This window comes from Gadus chalcogrammus, chromosome 1 (assembly GCF_026213295.1).
Source record: "Gadus chalcogrammus isolate NIFS_2021 chromosome 1, NIFS_Gcha_1.0, whole genome shotgun sequence".
NCBI lineage: Eukaryota > Metazoa > Chordata > Actinopteri > Gadiformes > Gadidae > Gadus > Gadus chalcogrammus.
Genome location: NC_079412.1, coordinates 6,941,779 through 6,966,473, shown reverse-complemented (window position 1 = coordinate 6,966,473; position 24,695 = coordinate 6,941,779). Strand labels below are relative to the sequence as shown.

General features: G+C 43.2%; 2 protein-coding genes across 3 annotated transcripts; both read left to right on the top strand.

Moving 5' to 3' along the window:
* Window positions 1-2,444: 2,444 nt before the first annotated feature.
* pofut1 (protein O-fucosyltransferase 1) lies at window positions 2,445-7,865 on the top strand. Its single transcript, XM_056586189.1, has 7 exons — window positions 2,445-2,640; window positions 3,105-3,226; window positions 4,544-4,726; window positions 4,885-4,997; window positions 5,181-5,373; window positions 5,656-5,898; window positions 6,785-7,865. Exons 1-7 carry the CDS (start codon window positions 2,502-2,504, stop codon window positions 6,977-6,979), a joined length of 1,188 nt encoding a protein of 395 aa, XP_056442164.1. The 5' UTR covers window positions 2,445-2,501; the 3' UTR covers window positions 6,980-7,865.
* A 349-nt stretch (window positions 7,866-8,214) lies between these two features.
* Window positions 8,215-24,500, top strand: kif3b (kinesin family member 3B). 2 transcript variants are annotated; one of them, XM_056586159.1, is made up of 9 exons: window positions 8,215-8,306; window positions 8,953-10,478; window positions 11,038-11,139; window positions 11,277-11,399; window positions 11,694-11,812; window positions 13,903-14,019; window positions 14,621-14,726; window positions 15,960-16,180; window positions 21,201-24,500. In XM_056586159.1, the coding sequence occupies exons 2-9, from the start codon at window positions 9,054-9,056 to the stop codon at window positions 21,304-21,306; spliced, it is 2,319 nt and encodes a 772-aa protein (XP_056442134.1). In that variant the 5' UTR covers window positions 8,215-8,306; window positions 8,953-9,053; the 3' UTR covers window positions 21,307-24,500. The 2 variants fall into 2 exon arrangements, with proteins under 2 accessions (XP_056442134.1, XP_056442142.1); XM_056586167.1 differs by lacking the exon at window positions 8,215-8,306 and adding an exon at window positions 8,312-8,401.
* Window positions 24,501-24,695: the final 195 nt, after the last annotated feature.

Here is a 24,695-nt window from a genome sequence, read left to right as displayed (position 1 = left end):
CTCTCTCTCTCTCTCTCTCTCCCTCTCTCTCTCTCTCTCTCTCTCTCTCTCTCTCTCTCTCTCTCTCTCTCTCTCTCTCTCTCTCTCCCTCTCCCTCTCTCTCTCTCTCTCTCTCTCTCTCTCTCTCTCTCTCTCTCTCTCTCTCTCTCTCTCTCTCTCTCTCTCTCTCTCTCTCTCTCTCTCTCTCTCTCTCTCTCTCTCTCTCTCTCTCTCTCTACCTTTTCCCTATGTTACCAGAGAGGCAGCTGTAAAACACACTGAAGGGAGAAGGATCCTCAGACCGTCATGGCTCTATCTCTACCCAGCATCCAGTGAATCAGTCCTTATTAGACATGATGCATAAGACAGCCAGCAATTGCATTTCAGGAAGAAGAAGTTGATGATGATGATGAGGACGACAATGATGATGATGAGGCTGAGTCAAGAAAGTGATGAGCTTCCCTGAAATGAATCCTGCAGCTGTCATCAGCCTCTGATCAGAAACGTGTGTGTGTGTGTGTTTATGTTGTGTATAGCTCTAGTCAAATCTTAAACGGTTTCTGGAGTGCTGGAAATATTCACCTGGCTGCACCTCAGAGCCCTTATTTTAACACAACTTTCATTCAAGCAGGCACACTCACAGATGAATCAATAGACAGACACGCATGCTTTTACATTTCTTTCCTTTTCGACCCCTTCAAAATAACCGCAATGATCCCAAAGATTAATGAAAGCTAAATATTTGATTTTGATCCTTTCATGATCCTTGTTAAATGTGTGGGAATATGCTATGTGCAGTTTGATTCGTTTAAAACTGATGAGCAGTTACATTATAGAGAGGACTGGTGATAAACATATTTAAATGAATGAGCACAGCAAGTGCGATAGAAAGAGTGACATGCCACTCTGCTGCCCAGGGATAGCTTAACAACGACAACCCACACAGCAGAGCTTTCATTCAAGCTGGCAAAAAATAGATTTACTCTGAGTATTGTTACTTTCTTTGGATGTCTCATGAAGGTTTTCTTACTGCATCACACATTTGATGCACATTGGGACTACCTTCCTAAAAGGTAAAGTTCTCATCCAATCCATTGCAACAACCAGCCTAAAAATGACAAGAAAGTCATAAAAGGAATGGTATTGAGATCCTTCCCTTCAAATACGGTCCACTGGTGAGTCCAGCAATGAGGTACAAGAGCTCTTTTTCGGCTGGGCCTGGGAGCTTTGTGATTAGTGGTGGTATCAGGTGGTAGACAGCCTGCTTCTTTTTGATAAGGCCAATGGGTGGAACAGTCCCATTCATGTCCACGTCATCGATGCGGTGGCCCAAGGGGGGTCCTAGTGTAGGACAACAAGTTGGTTTGGAGAAAATAATAAAGTGTCAAACTTGTTTCTTGAACATCTATAAATGTCCCCTGTGTATCAGCAGATGCATTATGCTTATGTTTTGGTCGTATTAGTTTCCCGTTTGAGCGAGGAGATGAAGATAGATTAAAGTTTTCCAAATTTTCTATTATGTTTCTACTATCTTAAGAGAGAGAGAGGGAGAGAGATGTGCACTGTACGATATTAAAGAAATGATGTCACCCCATTTCCAAACATTGCTCTGCTCATGCTCAGTGCAGTGAGATTGTTGGGGCCCAGTCAGCATTTTGGCCACCAATAACAACCCTAATGGCCGATGTCTGGAATCTCTGCTCCTTGTTTCTTCAGGGTCTTTAATGTTAGATAATACACAGATTCGAATCATTTGATTTGAAGAAAAGATATGGCAAGAGCTAAATTGTAAATATTTTTCTCAACTTTTTCTGAACGCTAAATGCTCAGATGAAGAACACTGTTCATATGAGTAGGTCGAAATAACCAAACAAAAGTACCAAACATTGTGCTGATCCCAAAATGTGTGTAATATAAATCCATCTTTGAATTTTGTGAGTTGTGGCATCAGATCTTTATCAAGTATGCAACAAAATAAAATAATATAATAGGCCTTTAATAAAATCCATAGTTCTATTTCTCGAATTATTCGACTTCAATTTGTGTCCGCACAAGAAGCATTCAGTCAGGGCAAATCTAGTCACAAACTTTACACTGTATTAATGGATTAATAATTATATTTCATATATTGATATAGCCTGTTGGATTAATAATTATTTTTCATAGATTGATATAGCCTGTTGGCCACTAATAACTATATTTAATATATTGATATAGCCTGTTGGATTAATAATAATATTTAATATATTGATATAGCCTTTTGGATTAATAATTATTTTTCATAGATTGATATAGCCTGTTGGCCACTAATAACTATATTTAATATATTGATATAGCCTGTTGGATTAATAATAATATTTAATATATTGATATAGCCTTTTGGATTCATAATTATGTTTCATATATTGATATAGCCTGCAAATGCAATCAAATGCAATATATTGATATAGCCTGCAAATGCAAATGCAGCAGTCGGGCAGACCAACGCGGGCGGTGCATTCTGGGTAGTCTGATAAATCACAATGGCGGAGTATCAACAAGCCTCACAGAACATCCTCTTCACATGGTTCCTTTTAGCACTTATTCAACAAGTATGCCTGACTGTGGCAGAGGACCTGACCTGGGACCATAACGGCTATGTGTTGTACTGTCCGTGCATGGGTAAATCTGTTTTGCATGTTCTTAAGTGTCCCTTTCTGGGTGTAACGTGACATGCTCGCATGGTATAAATCGAAGTAAACTAACATCTAAAGTGTTTATCAAGTTTACAAGTAGACTCCTCTGTCGCTTTGTGTCATCTTCATTGCATAAAAAGCAATCAACGAAGAAATCCTGTTGTGTAATTCTTGTTACAATGCGTCCACGACACGGGTCCACTGTGTTGTATGTACTTTTCCTGTTGATAAACTGAACTTTAAGACTCGACTTTTCCTTCAGTTGTGTCGTCACGGACCTCCCGGACTGCACATGTACAACAATATGCACCAGGACTGAAAATGTAAAATAATATGCATCAGGACTGCACATGTACAACAATATGCATCAGGACTACACATGTAAAACAATATGCATCAGTGTATGGGTTTGTTTGAATATCGGCTCATTTGAGTTCTATTTCTCCGCAGGTCGCTTCGGGAACCAGGCTGATCACCTGCTGGGCTCTCTGGCGTTCGCCAAGATGTTAAACCGCACCCTGGCAGTGCCTCCATGGATCGTGTACCGCCACCACGCACCCCCTTACGTTAATGTAGGCACCACACTCCCCCTTACCTTAATGTAGGCAACACGCACCCCCTTACCTTTATGTAGGCACCACTCTTTGTCAGGTTTGGTCGCTGAATGTGGGTCAGTGATGCATCATGGAAGCATCATGGATGCTTCACTAATACTATTAACTCATACGATTTGACTTCAATAGATGGTAGCTCTGTTATTCGCAATCAGTATTTTTTTGTCAATAGTTTATAGTTATTTTATACATGTTTATTTTGAAATGATATACGTCAAGAAGATGTACCCTATATCAGTTGTAATTTTTGACACATCTTTTGATCACTAACTTCAGAACTCTTAAGTATACATCTTCATCTGTGTGTCTCTTCTCGGCCATTAGTCATTCATCATACGTAACGATGAGTCCTAAACGGGAGGGGGGGGGGGGGGGGGGGAGGGCTCCAGTGATTGTCTCCAGTAATAGGGGATCGGAAACAGAAAGAAATGTATTGCTCCTCTCCAGCCCCTGCTGCAGAGCGAATTCAAATCGCCGGCAGAACGGGCTGGGGGTACCCAGTCTAACACCGTAATCTATCTAAACTATTACCGCATTTCACATTAATCGCATTGCTGCGTTGTCTATGCTGACTTAGGGTGCGGGATGTTCAATATCAATAAGGTTGAGTTCATAAGGCTAACATTATCTCTTCTGAGTCAACAATACTTTTGGGCAGGTGTGTTTGAGCACAGTATATCATGCTAAACATTGGAAAACTCCAGATCTCGCCGACCGTCTTCTCTGTGCCAAATATCCCGCTGCTTCGGGTTTTCCTTTGTAGGCGCGTTGAGAGGAGGAGCGGGCGAATCCGTGTGCATGTATCAGTGATACTTGGGTTGATATAATAAGTGGTATTGTACCCGCGCACCATTGGCATGTATGCGCGCTTGTCTCTGCGTGCGTGTGTGAACGAGAACGGCATGGAGAAAGAGTGCTTTGCGGAGATGAATGAAGGGAACGATATTTATCGTACAAAATTGCGTAAAAAATTAATAAATAAAAGCAGAATCAATTTATGGTGCTCAGTGTTGTTTCTGTGGCGCTGTGCCACACATTGGTCTATGTATGAGAAACACTGTCGTTCTATTCATCATACAACAGGAGTATGTCGTTCTGTTCCTCATACAACATGATTCTATTTCGTTCTGTTCCTCATACAACATGAGTCTTTGTCGTTCTATTCATCATACAGCATGAGTCTATGTCGTTCTATTCATCATGCAGCATGAGTCTATTTCGTTCTGTTCCTCATACAACATTCGTTCTGTTCCTCATACTGTGTCGTTCTGCTAGGTCCATGAACCCTACAGCCAGTTCTTCCAGCTGGATGCCCTCTCTGCATACCACCGTGTGGTCAGTCTAGAGGCTTTCATGCAGCATTTAGCTCCTCAACACTGGCCACGGGGCCGGAGAAACGCCTACTGCTTTGAAACGGCTGCACAAAGGAGTTCAGACAAGAAATCCTGCCCCATGAAGGTGAGACTCGAACAAATGGTTGTATAATTGATAACTGGTGAGTTAGCGATGACTTATAGTGGACTTTGAAACTCCCCCTCCTGGTGGCTGAAAGACAAACTGCTATATCTTTGGGAAAAATGGTCTGTTTTAACTTTTTGTTCTGGTCTTTTTTGCAGGACGGAAACCCATTTGGTCCATTCTGGGACCATGTCGGAGTGGACTTTGACAAATCCATATTGTTTGGTGGTATTGCGTTCAGTGCATATCATCAATCTCAATGGATTAAGAAGTGCGTTTTCGATTGAGCTTGCCTATCATTCTCACACGATAAAATAAACCACGCGCAGTGTAGCGTTTGATTTCCGTTGTGTCAGTAGGACTTCTTTGAATCATTTAGAAGGATTATTCTTGTTATTTCTTCAAACATTTTCTATCTGCTTGTCTCCCCGACTCCTCCTCCTGGCCTGAGTAGGTACCCTTCCTCAGAGCACCCGGTCCTGGCCCTTCCGGGGGCCCCTGCTCAGTTCCCGGTGCTGGAGGAGCACGTGTGGCTCCAGCGCTATCTGGTGTGGTCTGACAGCATGTCCGCAGACGGGGAGCGGCTCATCGCTGCCCATCTGGACCGCCCGTACGTCGGCATTCATCTGAGGATCGGCATTGACTGGGTGAGACCAACTAGCTCGGCGCTAACTAGTGCTGGAACAAGTATTCCCAATCATATGTTTATCGGGTCATACATCGATTATAATGTTGATCCTCAAGGAATTGCTTTAGTCATCTATCATGTTATAAAAAATATATACACATTTTCTATAGTCCAAGTATGTGATTGGTTATTATACTCATCATCCAATAAATAGACAAGGACCGTGTTACGTCATTTGATTAATATTTGTTAAGTTATACAAACATCTCCTCCTCAATTCGTCCATGATTCTTTCTTGCAGCAAAATGCTTGCAAAATGCTGGAGAAGGGGGATGCTGGCCCCCACTTCATGGCATCGCCCCAGTGTGTGGGCTACAGCCGGCAGAACGCCCTGCCTCTCACCTTGACCATGTGCCTCCCAAACCTGACGGAGATCCAGAGAGCCGTGAAGCTCTGGGTGGGGAAGACCTCCGCCCGCTCCGTCTACATCGCCACCGACTCAGAGTCCTACAGCAAGGACCTCGAAAAGCTTCTGGAGAAGAAGGTGAATCCACTGTGCCACTATTCCGTTACGTTTCGTATGTACGTTCAGTGTTTCCCATACATAGAGCAGCGGATTCGCCCGCTCCTCTCAACGCGCCTACAAAGGAAAACCCGAAACAGCGGATATTTGCGATTAATGTGAAATGCGGTTATAGTTTATATATATTATGGTGTTAGACCCCCAGCCCGTTGTTCTGGTGATTTGAATTTGCTCTGCAGCAGGGACTGGACATCGGGAAGATCGGGAAGTGGGCCGGTCCACTTTGAAATGTATTTTGTGCGCGATTGCTCGATTACGCGAATGAGCAAACACGAAATGTAAAGGTGTATAGAATTGAGATAAAGGTGTATAGAGCAGTAGAGCAATAGGTGTAAAGAGCAGTAGGTGTTATTGAAAGGTGTATAGAGCAGTAGAATTGGGTTCCTTACACTTCAAGCCGATTTGAATGATTTTCATCCTGTCCACTAGTTTTGATCATTAGCTGAGAATCTGGTGCAGAACCAATTATTATATAGGGATCCAGGCAAATGAATCTTGGTCTGGCTACCTGTTAAGTTCCATATAGGTGAGGTAAAGGTCAGGTTTCAGGGTAATCTGACCAACCTACTCAACTTTAACCTAATGCCCACCAACCTAGTACTTAGAGCCAATATGTCCGCTGGATTAATCAAGCCAAGTTATGGCAAGTCATTTTTAAATTTTGTTTGATAAACCCCAAATGCCATCACTTTTTTCATTCATAGCCTTGATAAACGCGAGCCATATGCATATCGACCATATCCCTAAAAAAATAAGTTTGAGACCATTGTTCAGACCAAATCTGCCAAACTGAAAAAGCCCTTAATATAATTCCTATTGGTGCTAACTGCTGTCCGGCTTGTTGCAGGTGAAGGTGGTGACTCTCCAGCCAGAGCTGGCCCAGACGGACCTCTACATCTTGGGCCAGGCGGACCACTTCATTGGAAACTGTGTCTCCTCTTTCTCTGCCTTTGTGAAGAGACAGCGTGACGTCCATGGCCAGCCGTCCTCCTTCTTTGGCATGGACCAACCTGGGAAAGTCAACAAGAAGGAGGAGCTATGAAAATTAAAAATGTATTGATGATTTAAGTGACCAATGAGGACAGGTTATGATGTGTGTGCGGGTAAACATGTGGTTTGTTGAAAATGGCGAGGACTGCACTGCCATCGAGAGTCATTTAGTTTACCTTGCTTGGATGTCACCAGACACCTGAAAAATGTTGCTTTCTATTGCACTTCAGTTAAGAAGTGGTATCCTCATATTCAGGTATACATAGTTGGCTTTTTTAATGTAAAGTTTTTCAAACAATGTTTTGCATTACTGTAATTTATTTAGTTTTTAGCTGAGTTTACTTCACCAACTGTCTGAAAGACTGGTTGTGTGTCTCACTATTGCAAGACACTTTTGACATACAATGCACTTCTGGTGGACATTCCAGCTGATTTCTATGCATTAGATGCATACCATCACAACTAGCACAAACTGTTGCACACTACGACTACATTCTGCCAATTACTGGTCTTTTTAGGGTTTATATCACTACAATAGTCAGTGTTACTATGTAAATGCTATGAATAATAGTAAATGTCGTAGCCACTCTCCCCAAGACCTTTTGCTCTTCCAACCTTCCTAGAATGATATATTTTTGAAGAGGCCCTTTCAAAGTTCTAATGTTGCCCACAGTGCTTATAGAAGGTTTTCCCTCACAAGATTAAGGTTGGGCGCAACGTCAGGAATAGGCAGTGCCATTTCAACAGATTTTTACTTTTCGATTGGGGGGGTACTGCAATTCAACTTGACGTTTCTCACTTAATCGCCTAAATGGAATCTGATGAACCTGTTTTAGTTGTATTTTTTTTTTTTTTACAAAAAATCAATCACCTTGAATAAATTGTTAAATAAAAACTGGATTTGTAAACTGGAGCATGAAGTTTCTTTCCATTTTTAACATAGCCTTGGCTGCAGAATTTAAGCTGATCCAATCAGCTGATGAGCCAGTCAGGAGAGCTTACTTCGGGTTGCCAGATTCGACGGGACGCGATTGTATCGGAAGTACTGGACCTTCTTTTATATTATTGCATGAATGTTTGTTCGTGGTATTTCTCTAATCTACACTATATAGAGAGAGATGGAGAGTATGTAATATCCAATTCGGTAAACTTGTCCCAGCTCAAATTAATGCATGTTTCTAAGATGCTTTCGGGGGATAGAGATATTGAAACCTGGCATTTCCATCATTGTTGCCAGATTGGGCCCGATTTCTCGCCCACTCTTCTTGGCAGGTTGGGCGGAGAATCTGGCCCACTCTGGCAACACTTATCTCCATCCTGGTTCTCAAGGATGAACCGCTAATGGCTGCGGAGCTGAGGACTGCTAAGGCTGGCTACTGGTAATCTACAACCCACTGGTTACTCGTTGCCGGTCTTTTGTATATGTATATTGCATTGTTATCGTTATATCCACTTTGTTCTTTTCGTTATTTTTGTAAGTTGATTTACCTTAACGCTTACTAGATGAGCAACACGACCTGTCGGCAGGGTGTCTGTTTGCCGTTGCTAGGCCAGCTGGATGATTAATTAACTCAAGTATCGCTAGTGTGTGTGTGTGTGTGTGTGTGTGCGTGTGGGGTAAACGTTACTGGGAGTTGACGTGTGTGTGTTGGTAAACGTTACTGGGAGTTGACGTGTGTGTGTGTGTGTTGGTAAACGTTACTGGGAGTTGACGTGTGTGTGTTGGTAAACGTTACTGGGAGTTGACGTGTGTGTGATGGTAAACGTTACTGGGAGTTGACGTGTGTGTGATGGTAAACGTTACTGGGAGTTGACGTGTGTGATGGTTTACGTTAACTCAAACTTGTGGATGTGGCTACCAATAAAACAACACCATCACGCATTAACGCTACCGGGTCGTGTCAAGTTTGGAAATCTATAGCAAACACTTTCGATTACACCTATTGCTAAGTATTTATTTGTATTTGTGTAATATGCCTGCATTTTAAACAGGTACACTGATACTGCCCTTGTGTGTTTTGTCAGAGATATCCCGGTCGAGCCATCCATTGAAGTGTAACTGAAGCTGCTCTTGATCGTAGTGGGGATACGGAGCCAGAGAGGAGGTTCGTCGGCTCCTCCTCACCATGTCGAAGAGCAAGAGCCCCGAGTCGGTGAAGGTGGTTGTCCGCTGTCGGCCCATGAACGAGAAGGAACGGGCAACCAAGTTCGAGAGGGTCGTCACTGTGGATGTTAAACTTGGCCAAATTATTGTCAGGAATCCCAGATTGGCCTCAGCCCACGAACACCCTAAGGTCTTTACCTTTGACTCGGTCTATGATTCAAACTCCAAACAGATAGATCTCTATGATGAAACCTTCAGGCAGCTGGTGGATTCAGTTCTACTGGGGTTCAATGGAACAATCTTTGCCTATGGGCAGACTGGCACAGGAAAGACCTACACTATGGAGGGGGTTAGAAATGACCCTGAGAGGAGGGGGGTTATCCCCAATTCCTTTGAACACATCTTCACACACATATCACGCTCCCAGAACCAACAATACCTAGTGAGAGCTTCCTATCTTGAGATCTACCAAGAGGAGATAAGAGACTTGATTTCCAAGGACCAGTCGCATCGTCTTGAGCTGAAGGAGAGGCCCGACACTGGTGTGTATGTCAAAGACCTCTCATCGTTTGTTACCAAGAGCGCAGCAGAAATCGAGCGTGTCATGATCCTGGGAAACCAGAACCGGTCAGTCGGGTCCACCAACATGAACGAACACAGCTCGCGCTCCCACGCCATCTTTGTCATCACGGTCGAGTGCAGTGAGTTGGGCGTGGACGGAGAGAACCACATCAGGGTGGGCAAGCTGAACCTGGTGGATCTGGCGGGCAGCGAGAGGCAGGCCAAGACGGGCGCCCAGGGGGAGAGGCTGAAGGAAGCCACCAAGATCAACCTGTCCCTCTCGGCGCTAGGGAACGTGATCTCGGCGCTGGTGGACGGCCGGAGCTCCCACATCCCCTACCGCGACTCCAAGCTCACCCGCCTGCTGCAGGACTCCCTCGGGGGCAACGCCCGCACCGTGATGGTGGCCAACATCGGGCCGGCGTGCTACAACGTGGAGGAGACGCTGACCACGCTGCGCTACTCCAACCGAGCCAAGAACATCAGGAACAAGCCCCGCATCAACGAGGACCCCAAGGACGCCCTGCTCAGGGAGTTCCAGGAGCAGATCGCCCGGCTGAAGGAGCAGCTGGAGAAGCGCTCGGGGAAGAAGAAGAAGAGACGGCCCAGGAGGAGGGCCGGGGAGGGCGGTCACGAGGAAGACCTGGAGGACGGAGAGACGGACGATGAGGAGGAGGGGGAGGAGGAGGAGGAGGGAGAGGGTGGCGACCAGGGGGACTACTGGCGGGAGCAGCAGGAGAAACTGGAGGGCGAGAGGAAGGCCATCATGGAGGACCACAGCCTCGTGGCCGAGGAGAAACTGAGGCTGCTCAAGAAGAAGGAGAAGAAGATGGAGGACTTGAAGAAGGAGAAGGAGGTTGGGGAGATGCTGTCCGCCAAGGTCAAGGTAAAGGCAGAAGGAGCATATGAGTCCTGTAAGACTACCGGGACATTCCCTGTGTCTTGTCTGAAATGGTTCTGTTGACGGCTACGTCTCAATGAGTAGGGAATACCTTGCTGAACAGAATATAGTAAGAAGTTCCAACTATAATGTCTCTAGTGTGTCTGTACTATCTCAGACTAGTCCCTACTACCGTACCGTAGTAGTATTCTTTGAAGAAAGGAGCAGATCACTTGAGTCAAGAAGGACGTATATTTGGTTTCAGTGGGTGAGGTTTGTTATGTATAATTATACAGAGCCAAGGCCACAGAGCCCTTTGCATGTACTTCGTTATAGGCTTGCTAGTAAAGCAGAACAAGTTAAGGCCTGGACATTGGTTCCTCTGCAGGTTTATATACTGTGTGTGTGTGCGTGCCTGTCCATGCTCTGACCTTCGGGTCTTACTTCCTGTGATCTCTGTTTTATTTTTGTTATTGGAACTAAGCAAGATAGCATGAACTAGTTGAGCAGAGGGGATGCCCTTGGCTTCCTTGTATGTAACGGTGTGCTCTAATCCACCCTTCAGGCCATGGAGAGTAAACTCCTGGTGGGGGGTAAGAACATTGTGGATCACACCAACGAACAGCAGAGGATCTTGGAGCAGAAGAGACATGAGATCGCTGAACAGGTTAAAAAGTTACACTCGTTACTCGTACTACACCCACTTTGGTTTCAAAGGCTCAATCATTTATAAAAAATGACTTTTGCTATCGTCAAATTATGAGATGTGTGTGTTTGATTCTGTGTGTGTGTGTGTGTGTGTAGAAACGGCGGGAGCGGGAGATGCAACAGCAGGTGGAGAATCGTGACGAGGAGACCCTGGAGCTAAAAGAGACATACAGCTCTCTGCAGCAAGAAGTGGACATCAAAACCAAGAAGCTCAAGAAGGTAGCGCCCTGAACCCAAACCATTACTGGTTTCAATCAACAGTTTTAATCAGTGTTTTTTTATCGTTCAATGTCCCATAGTTGTAGCTTTTGCGATACAGATTGCTGTTTCAACGTAACCCGTTTGCTGAATCCAGGCTCAGTTTGGGCCATAAAGCCTAAGTTTAGGCCACATTTGAGAAAATAGGTTTACCTCGTTTATATTGTTTTAGCAATTGAACGTGCTTTATGAGGAATAGTGTTAAACAACCCAGTCGTGGTCCCTCATTAATGTATGCCTGTGGTCCCCCCCCAGTTGTTTGCTAAGCTGCAGGCGGTGAAGGCCGAGATCCAGGACGTACAGGAGGCTCACATCAAGGAGCGGCAGGACCTGGAGCAGAGCCAGAACGAGCTGACCAGGGAACTCAAGCTCAAGTAAGGGAAGGGGCGTGGTCTTTCATTGTAGGCAGGAGAGGGCCGACAATGCAGCAGATCGATAGAATAACTCCTCTCTGAGCTGATCTCATCCCTTGTGTTCCCGTCGGACGTTGTTCCTGTCATTACTGATTCTGTAGGAGGCCTTTCTGTTGAGCCAACTCAATGGCCATTGTTTTCAAAATGTAGTTGGCTATTTACTCACAGTATTGGCCCCTTTTGCTACGCTGAACCTATAGTGATAATAATGCTTGTGCAATAGTCTCATGATGAAAGTGTGAATGCTAACACATAACCAAGTGCATGGTGGCTCCCTTCATGGCTGGATTCCTTCCACATTAATGTGACAGCCATTGTCAGCATACCCCAGTTAGACTGCACTTGCAGTGCCGAGAACTTCTCAGCCTGAATTAATCTGGTCCTCTATGATTCCCTTTTGTGGGACAATGAAGGGCAACGCTCTGTGTTACCAAGACAACAAAGACACAGATGCATCTAATATGTACACTTGTTCATCTGTTGTCTTTCATTAATCTCTAAATAACAGGTGGTTCTATTCAAGGTGATCGGTTATAGGGTAATCAGTCAGTCTAATGGATCTTGTCATCATTAATTGTTTCTGTAGAACCTTGTTAAACAGTGGTAACGGTGCATGTTTCTGTGATCAAATCTGCTCCCTCCTACAACTCCCATTTCAATTTTTCTGTTCATGTTCAGTCTCCCCTTCCTTGTTTAGGTCATGTCCTTAGAGAGGGGCCACATATCATCCAGGAGTGAACACAACACGAAACTAGTGTTGTCAGACCAAAGGTCACATTGCAACAAATACCAAAAACCAGTTGTGATGCTGGGCTGTCAAATTGAGGCGCACCACAAGCGTCATTGACCAGCGGCCAGACGGCCATTTAGTTAACTATTCAGCCCTAGATTCTACTCGTCTCAGCAGCTGAAATGCTGGCCACGTTTTGTTGACCTTTGTTGGCAGTGGTTTATCGTGCGCACCAATCACTTATTATAATTTTAGTTTAAATACATGACAGGGCCCAGCACGTTTCAAAGTGCAGAATGTGGGCTCATTCGGGGGGCATGTTTCTTAGTATAAATACTTGTGCCCTGTTCAACATAACGGCACCGAACAAATGAATAGGCACAAAGATTTGCCTCATGGTCTGAAAAAGCACATGGGTATTTGGACCAGTCCATTGACACTGACTGACAGGCGAGGGCTGGAGTTAGCCGGCTGAATAGTCTGACAGTAAATACATGAAGGATAAACAGGGCTACAGGTATCATGGAGGCGGTACCAACAGTACACTATTATTAACACAAAAGGCTTGCAAATGGAGCATTTCTAACAACACGTGATGGGTTGTAATGGTAGTTCAGGAGACCTCTTTAAGAAATTGGTTGAGCTTGGATCCAAGCTAATCAATGTTCACCTGTTTGAACAGCCACGAAACACCAGGTTGCACCCCGACACATTCCTGCTGTCGGGAGTAAAGCACCCCTCGAGGCAATTCATTAAACGTCCGCTCTGTAGCCGTTTGGCTGCTCCCTTCCCGCTACACCGGGCTGATTACGACACAGCGCCAACACATCAGCCACGTTGCGAAGGACAGAAATCCACTGAGTGCAACGCTTGTTTTAAAATGGTGTTTTCCATGAAGACTCCTCAGAGTTCAGTCTGTTCGCCACGTAGTTCACGTGGTTTGCATTGATGTTTGTTGAATTGTATTACAAATTCGGTTTCTACCTTACTGAGATCAAGTGACACTATTGCTAGCAGAATGCATTCAAATAAAGCTCTCTGGTGTTGCTGGACCCACCCGGCAAAGTGGCATAAGTAACAGGATACAACAGGATACAGCACAAAAATGAGATTATGTTAGGGAAAAAATGTAGAACTGACTTGTGAAAGCGAAAGAGTGGAATTGAGGGTAAGAGTTGCCGGACTGGAATGAAGACAGGAAGTTGAAAAGGAAGCTTGTGAAACACAACGTGACATGTATCCTGTTTCTCTCCTCCGTCTTTGACATCGGTGGTCATTCTGGCCTTTTTTCTCAGAGTGTGCTGTTCTTCTGTCTTTGCAGGCATCTGATCATTGAAAACTTCATCCCCATGGAGGAGAAGAACAAGATAGTAAGCAGAGCCTTCTTCGACGAGGAGGACGACCACTGGAAAGTGAAGGCCATCACACGGCTAGAGGAGTAAGGAACCTGAACCCAGCCTCCTGGCAGAAGGCCTTTCACCTTCAATGCCTGTGTAATGTAATGTCAAGATAGCTACATGTTTTTGTCTCGAGTTGATATTGTAAATTTTGCATTGGTGGTACTGTAGGGCGACCAACTGATAATGCACTGGGTGGTATACTCTGAAACATGACATGTGTTCAGGCAGAACTAAAGCTAGAACTGCTGTGTTCTAGCTTTATTCACTCTTAGCAAGAATTATCCAAATCTATTATTTCACTTGCACAACAATCTCACAGGTGTTTTTTTTGTTTTGGTTCAAAGAACTATTCAGAAAAAAACACCAAACCAGGCCTGGTGATGAAGAGGTTAATGAGTCTTTCTTTTATTAACTGATCACATTGTGTGCTGCAGTTGCCTGAGGCCCTTCATCTATCAATTTTTCAGAAATGACTTTCACCTGAGCTCAAATGACAATCTCTCTGAATGAGTTACTGTGAATCGGCTCTATATACCGATACTTTTTCATAGATTTCACTCAACGGCTGTGACTTCTGTGAATGATTTGAGATAACAATGCGTGATCGTGATGAATCTTATTTGAGAACGTGTGTCCCAGCAACCACCAGATGATGTGCAGGCCTGTGTCGGCGGTGGGCTACAGGAGACCTCTTAGCCAGTACGCCCGTGTTGCCATGGTGATGAGGTCTGAGGCCCGGTACAAGGTGAGCACCATCAGTCTCCCCACGCATCTATTCTTTTAAATATAAAAATACATTGCATTTTAAATAAAATGCAACAGCAGAAACATCCAATTAGTTATCCTATATCCTTATCCTAATATCCTAATTACTTTTCTACTGTAAACAATGATATTCACTGTTGGAGAAACAGGCGCTGGTGGCTTTAGACGCAGTACTTTACAGTCCTTTGACTGTCGGTGTGTAGAGAACTTACCTTTATCCAGACCGCAGAAGCAGCGTCTATACCACCAACCCCCCCAAACAATTAGCCCGCATGGCAATCCTTCCTAGCAATAAGGGTTTCCATGGCCTCTGGGTCAAAACTTGAGCGAGCCTCAAAGTAATTTGAATTTGATCTTCATTATACACACATTTCTTTGATCAGGCGCGTTACGACCCCAGGTAAATCCAGGGGGCTGAGGAGTAACGATATCAATGAACCGAGAGGAAAGATAGAGAGGGGAACTTGGGTAAGGAAAGATTAGGTGTAGGGCGGGCAAATACTCATGTGGTAGAAGTAGTATTGACAACAGCATTCTAAGGGTATATGGACCGATAGAATATGGGGGGGCCAGAGACACATACTGTACAGTTCTGATTCTGTAGGGTCATCAGGTTAACAGTCCCCTGGTCACTGGGGTCATAAGGTTAACAGTCCCCTGGTCACTGGGGTCATAAGGTTAACAGTCCCCTGGTCACTGGGGTAATAAGGTTAACAGTCCCCTGGTCACTGGGGTCATAAGGTTAACAGTCCCCTGGTCACTGGGGTCATAAGGTAAACAGTCCCCTGGTCACTGTAGGGTCATAAGGTTAACAGTCCCCTGGTCACTGGGGTCATAAGGTTAACAGCCCCCTGGTCACTGTGTTTCTGTGGGGTCATAAGGTTAACAGCCCCCTGGTCACTGTGTTTCTGTGGGGTCATAAGGTTAACAGCCCCCTGGTCACTGGGGTCATAAGGTTAACAGCCCCCTGGTCACTGGGGTCATAAGGTTAACAGTCCCCTGGTCACTGTGGGGTCATAAGGTCAACAGTCCCATGGTCACTGTGGGGTCATAAGGTTAACAGCCCCCTGGTCACTGTTTCTGTAGGGTCATAAGGTCAACAGCCCCCTGGTCACTGTGTTTCTGTAGGGTCATAAGGTCAACAGCCCCCTGGTCACTGTGTTTCTGTAGGGTCATAAGGTCAACAGCCCCCTGGTCACTGTGTTTCTGGTAGGCTGAGAACCTCCTGAAGCTGGAGATGGACCTGCCTGAGCGGACCACCAGGGACTACGAGGAGCCGGCCATCGCCCCCAACGTGGCGGCGGCCCTGGAGGCGGCCCTCCGAGACGAGGACGAGATCCAGGTGGACGCCTCGGGCTTCCACAGCAGCCTGGGGCTGACGGGGGGGGCCAGCCCCGCCAGCGCTGGAGGCAGCCTCAGGAAGCCCAAGTCAGGGTAAGACCGCCAGGGCCCTGCCTGGTCGACCCCTCTTTCCTGGTTCATTGCTTTATACCCTTCTTCTTCATTTGAAATGGCAGCCACATAGTATAAGAGTGTCCACGTTTAAGTAAAACAAAAATAGATTTTGGCCTCTCTTGCTCTTTGAGTGCAGAATGAACAGTTATGATACTGTCTTTTCTTTATGTGGAAATAATTGATTCCTGTTGAAAATGTCAAATATATGATTTTACTAAATCACACCCAGCATACAATTTGCATGTATATTCAATAAAGGAACTGATTAGATATCACCACCGGCTGTCGATAGGTTGAAAACAATACAAGCTGCCTTTGGTTGAGGAAAGGAATGGGGGATAAAAGTAGAATGTGCCCATCTGTGACTCTTAAAGAAGAATGTCTGTACCCAATGAACCCTCCTTTAGGACGTAGGGGGCTAATGTGAACACACACTTTGAGAGGAGGCCAGTAGCGAGATTGCTCCAGTCGTAATCCTTTTTAGGCGATTGCGCCCAATCATTGTACGTCCTCTAAAAGGGCTTCACCACTGACGGGCTCAGATGGTATTCTACCATAATGGAAGAGAAATACCACTGATTTCAGCTTGATCTGGTCAGTTTGTTATCCTGTCCAACAAAGTCTCGCTCAGAAGGAGGACTTCTCATCGAGCGAGTCCTAATTCTAATTCAGTTAATGTTCCTTTTTGGAAAATGGAAGTCATGTGGTGTTATTCATTTAGTTTACAGGCCTAATCAGTTCCATGATTTGTAATTATTTTAAACGCTGAAAGAAGCTGTTGTCTTGTGTGCTTTGTTGTCTGTTTCATGAAAGCTATCCAGGTTAGCTCCTTAGCTACCTGTTCAACATCCTAGCAATTCCTTCTTCTCACACATATCTGACACATCTAACAGCAGCGTACGCAGACACAAACATTAGTGTGATTTGTAAAAGTAACTGTCTGTTGAGTACTTAATTTATACTCTTCCCAAATTAACTGACAAACTCTTGACCTCTTGAGGTTGGTTCATCTACGTGTGACTACACAGCAATGCTTTCTCAAAGGTTCACAGAATTTGACATGAATTCTCTGTTGATTCTCATCTGCTGTGTTTTATATTGAATAAGGAGGATCGTTGAGGATTTGCAAAGCTTTGAAAGTGACATTGACGATGCACTGGTTGAAAAACTCAATCAATTGAGAACATCCAGAACAACTGGCATTCATAACAAAAAGAAACAATGAATTGATAAAACTGATTGAAAATATTTCCAATGTTGAACTGGTTAAATCCGAAGTCGAAAATGATTTTGAAAAGCTGTGTGGAATTGCAGGAATTAAATGAATCTGTAAAACCTTTATTGTCGGCTGAGGATGCACATTGTCCACCACTTCGCCTATCTCCGGTTCAGCATCAAAGTCGATTGATGGACAAAATACTTTTTTAGTCTGACCTTCTTGAAAAGTGGTACCTCGTATCTCCTTCCTGAGGGCAATAACCTGTATTCACTATACAAAACATGATTAGTGTTTGAGGTGATGTTTTTTGCCAACATCAGCATGCTGTTGTCATACATGGATGCATATAGCTCCTGAAGTGGTTGTCCAACAATCTTTGAGCAAATGTTTAGTTGTTGTAACATTTGTGACTTTAGGGCTACAGACAGACATCCATACCAGGTGGTACTGCAGTACTGAAGAACACTCACAATGACAGAAGTGAAAAACAAAAGAAGAATCCTTCTACTGGCACCAAAAGATCTTAAACGGCGAAGGAAATAGATTCTTTGCTTTGTTTTCTTACACACTGATTCAATCTGATCTTTCCATGAAAGAAGAAGGTCTATTGCTACTCCTAGGTATGTGTATGAACATACCTGATCGATCTGTTCACTATGAATAGTAATAGGAGATTTGCATATCTCCAGTGGTGCACAAAAACAATCTCTTCTGTCTTTTTTGTGTTATGATGAGAGCGTTGTATCACTCCATTCAACCACCTTATTTACTCTCTGGGTGCAGTCCAGGGTCACTGAAACTATTTAAAAGAGAAATTAAAACTGTGTCGTCAGAGTACTTTAGAATGTATGATCTGGTCCTTTGCTCCTACCCTCAGACAGACATTGCTTCAGTACGACAACTGTCAGTATAAAGAGTGAAGAGTACAGACTGAGCTTACACAACCCTGTGGAGCGCCAACATTCTGTAGTTAATGCTGAGGAAAGGGTTCTGTTCACCTTTACTCTCTGTACTCTGTTTGTTAAGAACATGCATACCAGTGAATCAAATATGGATTCAGTTCTAACTGGACCATCTTTGACACCAATATATCAGACTGTATCGTGTTGAAGGCTGAAGAAAAGTCCAAGAACAACACCCAGAAAAGGAGCAAATGAATGGTGCAAACCCAAAATGACTGAATTTGAATGAATGAATTTTCTGAATTTGTTGAAGCTACAAAATGGATCAAAGGGGTTACAAATAAGCAGAGTGAAATTGATGCTGATGAATGCAATGATGATGACCCTCAAGACAGTGTTTCCAACATAAAAAGTGCTCACAAAAATTGCTCACAAAAATCAACAAGATCTGGCCGCTCCTCTAAATATTCTGTCTTATCTAGCAGGCTCAAATGGGAAAGCAAAAGAGTGGAATTGAGGGTAGGAGCTGCCGGACTGGAATGAAGGCAGGAACTTGAAAAGGAAGAAGAGCTCCTCAAAGCCAGGAAAGAGAATTTAGACTTGGAAACTGAGATTGCAGCAAATGCTGCTAAGTTGAACATCATCAATGAGTATGAAGACTCATACATTGCTCAGCCTCAGTCAATGGACATGGTGAATGAATATTTGGAAGGAACACTTTTGATGAAGATGCAAGTGTATATGCACAAAAATAAATGGAAAAAGAACATGCAAGTTCTAACTTGCGAGTGCATGTGGAACAGAGTGAGTGCTGTATGTAGGAAAACGGAAAAGTTAAATTCTAATGAAGAAACTGTTAAGGCTGTCAACAGACCTCTGCAAGACATAACTCCTCCCATAACACAGCCACAGAAAGACATGAGAGCTGTTGCTTATTTAAAGGCTGAACATATCATCCAACCTATACCATGTGACCCGATCAAGCCTAAAGACAAGCAGATATTTTCTATCCAAGGACATATGGTCCTCTGGATAGAATCTGGCAAACGTCATGCAAAAACAAAATATGATTATGGAAGCTCTAGTGAAACAACAGAGCCTGTCTTTGTTACTACCACCACTTGTTACCACCACTTTGGTACCACAGCACACCTGTGTTCAAAGGAGATCCATTGGATTATCCGTTTTTCATAAGGGCCTTTGAGCACGGAATTGAAGACAGAACTGAGAACAGTAAAGAACAGTAAAGACAGACTCTACTTTCTAGAGTTACAACTGGCCAACCAAGAGAGCTTGTGCGAATTTGTCAATATATGCAACCGGACAAAGGATCTGCAGAGGCCAAGAGGTTGTTGAAAAAACACTTTGGAGATGACTACAGGATTGCTACAGCCTACATCGATAAAGCGCTCAGCTGGCCATCCATTAAAGTGAAAGACCCTGAAGCTTTAAAGGGATTTTCTGTGTTTCTCAGTGGTTGTTTAAATGCTATGGATACAATGGAGGAAATGGATCATGCCACCAATATGAAGGCCATCTTGGCAAACCTTCCCCACAGGATAAAAGAAAAGTTGAGGGTAAAGGCCTGTGACTTGGACGACCGGGATGGTAGGAGAGCAAATTTTGCAGATTTGGTGCAGTTTGTGGATATACGGTCCAGAATTTTGTCTCATCCATGTTCGGAAACTTAAAGGAGAAATCCGGTGTAAAATGGATTTGGGATATGTTTGGTTTGATGACGAGTTGGAATGTTCGTTTTGGAGCAAAAAAGTGAATATAGACCCATTCTTATGTTGGCTGTTTTTAGCCGATTCTACCAAACGCTATAAACTTGGAACGATGGGGGCATGTGTTATGGTAGAAACTAAATCGCTATTTTAAACCACTTAAAAGGCTAGAAGTAGCCCGACACTTCTTTGGTAGTATAATAAGGGTCTTAAAATAGAAAACAAGGCATTGACAACTTTGTAAGTGTACAGATTGTTTATTAAAAAGGACATTTTATACACACAATACCATCAGTAGTTCACCCGTCGACGCCATCTTGTTTTTAAGACTCGATAAGTAGATTGGTGAACACAGAGCTTGCGTGTTGTTGACGGATGGCACAATCTCTGTGTTCGTCAATCTACTTATCGAGTCTTAAAAACAAGATGGCGTCGCAGCAATATCAACTTGAGTGCTGCAGTTGCATTTTCGAAGACGTTGAAAGATGGGGCGATCTACAAGAAAGACGCAGAGGATTGTTCCTTACAAGGGTTTTGTCGGAATAAAAAACAAATGGTCAGCAAAATAAAGAATATGTTGGTGTTTTTGCACTTGTAAATAGTTAATTGCATTTGTAGCCTACACTCACACGTGAACTCATTCTTGCATGTGATTGTCTTCATTAAAAAAAAAATATATAGTCTGTGTGTGTGTGTAATCCATATTGTTATTCATTTCTAAAGTTCAAGGTTGTCCCTTCATGAAATGCATCTCTTTATTGTTTGTGAGCAAAAGAGGCTCATGAACTATGCTTTATGTTTGATGACGCAATTGGCTTTGTACTACTTTTCGGAAAGATGAAAATATCAAATCTCGTCATATTCTATTTGTCCATATCGTCCACCCCTACGAACAATGTGAAATGAGGTATCGAGCAATTTCCTTCCCGTCTAGGGCATTGTTTGTCTGCATTAGCCCTCCTCATTGGAGACTATGGCGCTATGTGGACACGGGCCCTAGTTCATGTTTGGATGGCCTTGACTGAAAAGCCCTTACTGTTTATATCACACTTATATTAGAACTCACACTAAGGCGAGAGTATCCAGACCTTGAAGGATTAGGTGGTCCTTGGACAAACTATTTAACAATTCTAATTGTTCTCTTTCTGCAGCCGATCGAAAACGGGCAAGAAGTCGAGCGCCCCGACGTCTCCTTTCAGCCCGTCCAGCCCGGCGTCTCCTCTGTACCCCCAGTCCCGCGGCCTGGTGCCCAAATGACCCCTTCACTAGTGGCACCAACCCCACCGCCTGGAGGGAACGGGGGATGGGATCTGGGTCGGGCTGGTGTTTTATTTGGAATACCATTTATAATCTTTAATCCCTGAAGAAAAGAAAAGAGTTTTGGTTCTGATAACCAAAGATTTCTTGAACATTTAACAAAAAAAACATGCTGCTGTTGTTTTTACCGAACCCTCCAAAGTCCCTCCACTGATGGTTCTCTGGTTGTCTGGAGATGGCTTAATCCTCCTGAGTTACTTATTGGATGCATGCTCTGGCAATGCACTTCCTCAACTTTATAAAACTCAACCACACTGGCATAGTTCTACTCTGATATGGGACAGAATGCCACAAGTCTTGTTTCAATATTTAAATGTGTGTGTGTGTGTGTGTGTACGTACCTGAATGTTGAACTTCATAGGTTTACATCATATTGCGCTGTTCTCGTTACATGTTTTGTAGTGGGTAAATGTGTCTTCGTGTTTTTTTCTGCTGAAGCACTATGTGTATCTGTAACGAGGGCAAATGGCCAACTTGGTCAAGTGGCTGTAATTGCTAAGGTGCTGGAAAATGCTAGAGGGGGTTACTTCAAGAGAGTGCAGCACATACACTACATGTTTGTGTGTTGTTCTTGGAGCAGACAAAATAAACTGAGTGAATAAATTTGCAAAGCTCCTCACCTGGAACGGGCCACAGAAACATCAGGGTTACAAGGTGCCTTAACCCTCGTCCTTAATCTCTGAGCCGCAATTGTGCACTCTTACATGTCTGCCAAGTGTATACAATTTTTTTATAGTCCTTCAGTTGGAGATATTGCAATTTCCAGATCCCGTAAATTCCACTACATGAGTGCACACCCTGCCTGGTGGAGAATAGATGCTTATTTAGGTTATTTGGAACATCTGATTAGTCTCTGAACTGTACTTGTACCATCTGCCCTGTTAAGCACAGACCATGGCAGCAAAAGGACCTCTAAAAGGTACCCAAGAAATGCTTCCTGCCTGACTTCCAGGGCAAAGAACCACTCCTCTCTCTGACAACCGGTTACCTACTGGAGAGGAAATCCACTTTTTTAAAAGAAGAACCCATGCCCCTTCGGCGGGAGGCATGGGCCTGCCCGCTTGCTGCTACTGCGTATATGGTTCTGCTTATCCCACTGTGAGAGGCCTGGACCAACAGTAGCTGAGTCCACGTCTGGAGTGGAATGGTTCCATTCACTAAACAGATGAGCTTCAACTAACTGCAAACGGTTTATTAAATGTATGTAGAGATGTATCGACGAATCTACATTTATTATTAGGCATATTCTCAGTCAAATTTGAATATCAAAAGAACAGTAATAAATAGGTTTCATGAAAGGAAAGAACCTATTGCAACCTTTTGGACATTCTTTTGTATACAGATGTAAATACACATTTTTATTTAGTTATTTCAGTTCTTATAGACTTATTTTTTTGGAATTCTGTAATTTAAATGTTCATTCACAAGACTTGTCTTAACTCAAGGTAGTCATTCCTGCACCGTAAATGGCTTTAGTCACAAGGAAGTCCTTCACTTGATATTTATTGGGAAGTCATAATTCACTTTACCTCAGTGTGGCAAAGTTGTATACCTGCTGCATGATTCTAGCCAGCTTGATTTGTTAGGAATTTGGATTTTTTGAGTGTTAGGAAATTAACTCCCCCAAAAAACACATGTGAATAGTATGTATTCCACAGCCTCACCACAGAAATTAAAACTTCATAAAAGACTACAATGACCATCTTTTAGTAACTGACCATGATTCTGTGCAACAGAAAATATGCTGGTGCACCAAGATCTGTCTAGTGCTGTCCTTTACTATAGTGATGATTAAAGACAATTATATCAAAGACCAACGTATACTGTTATTCATCAATTGATTAACGCAATGACTGAAGAATATCACACCTTGACTGTAGTCAATCTAGGTCCCTTCAAATCTTAACTATTAGAAAGTATTGGTATATATGGAGTTTATTAACACATGGGTGATACAACTCACTATTGACTTAGATGTAAAGCAAAATCTTGACATTCAGTAGGGAGTCGAAAGGAGAATAGAGAAATTAAATGAACAATGAACTTTTTAGGAAATGACAGGAATGGTTGTACATACAGTATCTATAGACGAGGCAAAAGCCACATGTTAATCAGCATTTTCAGAGAAATAAAGGATTCATGAATTATCACACTGACTTTTGTAAGGGATTCTATTTTCCCTTATGTTTATTCCAGTTGTATGTACTCAATATGAATATGAACTGCTACTAATAGAGATGAAAAACATTTTTTTTTTTTAAAGAATTAACTCACTGGGCTGAAGGTTTGTACAGCAAAAGGCTGGTAAGCTAGCATAAAAAGAAAATTCCTGAAACAATCACTTCTAAATACAATTGATTCATTTAAAATGATGATGAATACGATTAACTGAAATAATGACAGAGAACTTAATTGGTCTCGTTACTTCAAAATAACTCAAAATAACTCAGAAGCCACTTATTGAGAGTCCATAGTCCAATGAAAAGAGATTTGGCATCAAAGGTACCAGTTTCCAAACTACAGTGCAAAAAGAATGCCCATCCAACTGGAAAGGGATGAAAATTATGTACCACATATAAAAATAAATCCGTGGTTATTGATTTCATTGGTGAGAAAACGTGAAACTGAACACAATATCATGCCATGAAGTAATATAAAAAGAACCAAATAAGCAATAGCAATCCTTAAAAGTAAATAAAAAATGGATGTATAAAAACTATTTTGCCTGGTAATAATTATTTCTTGCTGTGGGATGTAAGATGGAATATAGGAAAAAAAACATGGTTAATTTTAGAGTGGTTCCCTGTTTGGTTGTACAGAGGAAATATGACATTGATGTCATTACGAAAGTCAATTTCCTCCTGATACACACAGACACATCCTTCAACCTGTGAAAAGGAAATAAATGCATTGATTCAGTTCTCTAGAGAATCCAGTTGCGTCAAAATAAAACTCAAAATCAAACAGATGCCGTAAAAATTTTCATTTCATTCAGAGGGACACGACAACACTACGAACAATGCTCTGTTGACTAATTCTCTTAAACAGTTGGGGTGTGATCGATTTAGATTTCCATCCCTAAAACCAAACATAATCTTAACAAATCGCTTCTGGCTTCAAGTCTGGTATTACGGAGAAGAATTACTCAGTCTTAGACTCGTCCCCTGTCATGGCAATCAAGTTCTCCTTCAACAAGTTGCTCACAAGACCGAAACCAAGATGCTTTGTTCTTCTCTCAAACACTCCTGAACCCCGGCATTCTGATAGAAACACAACAGGGTCAGAGGCCAAATCAATTTGGCTTCTTGGTCCCATCTCTCCCCCTCAGC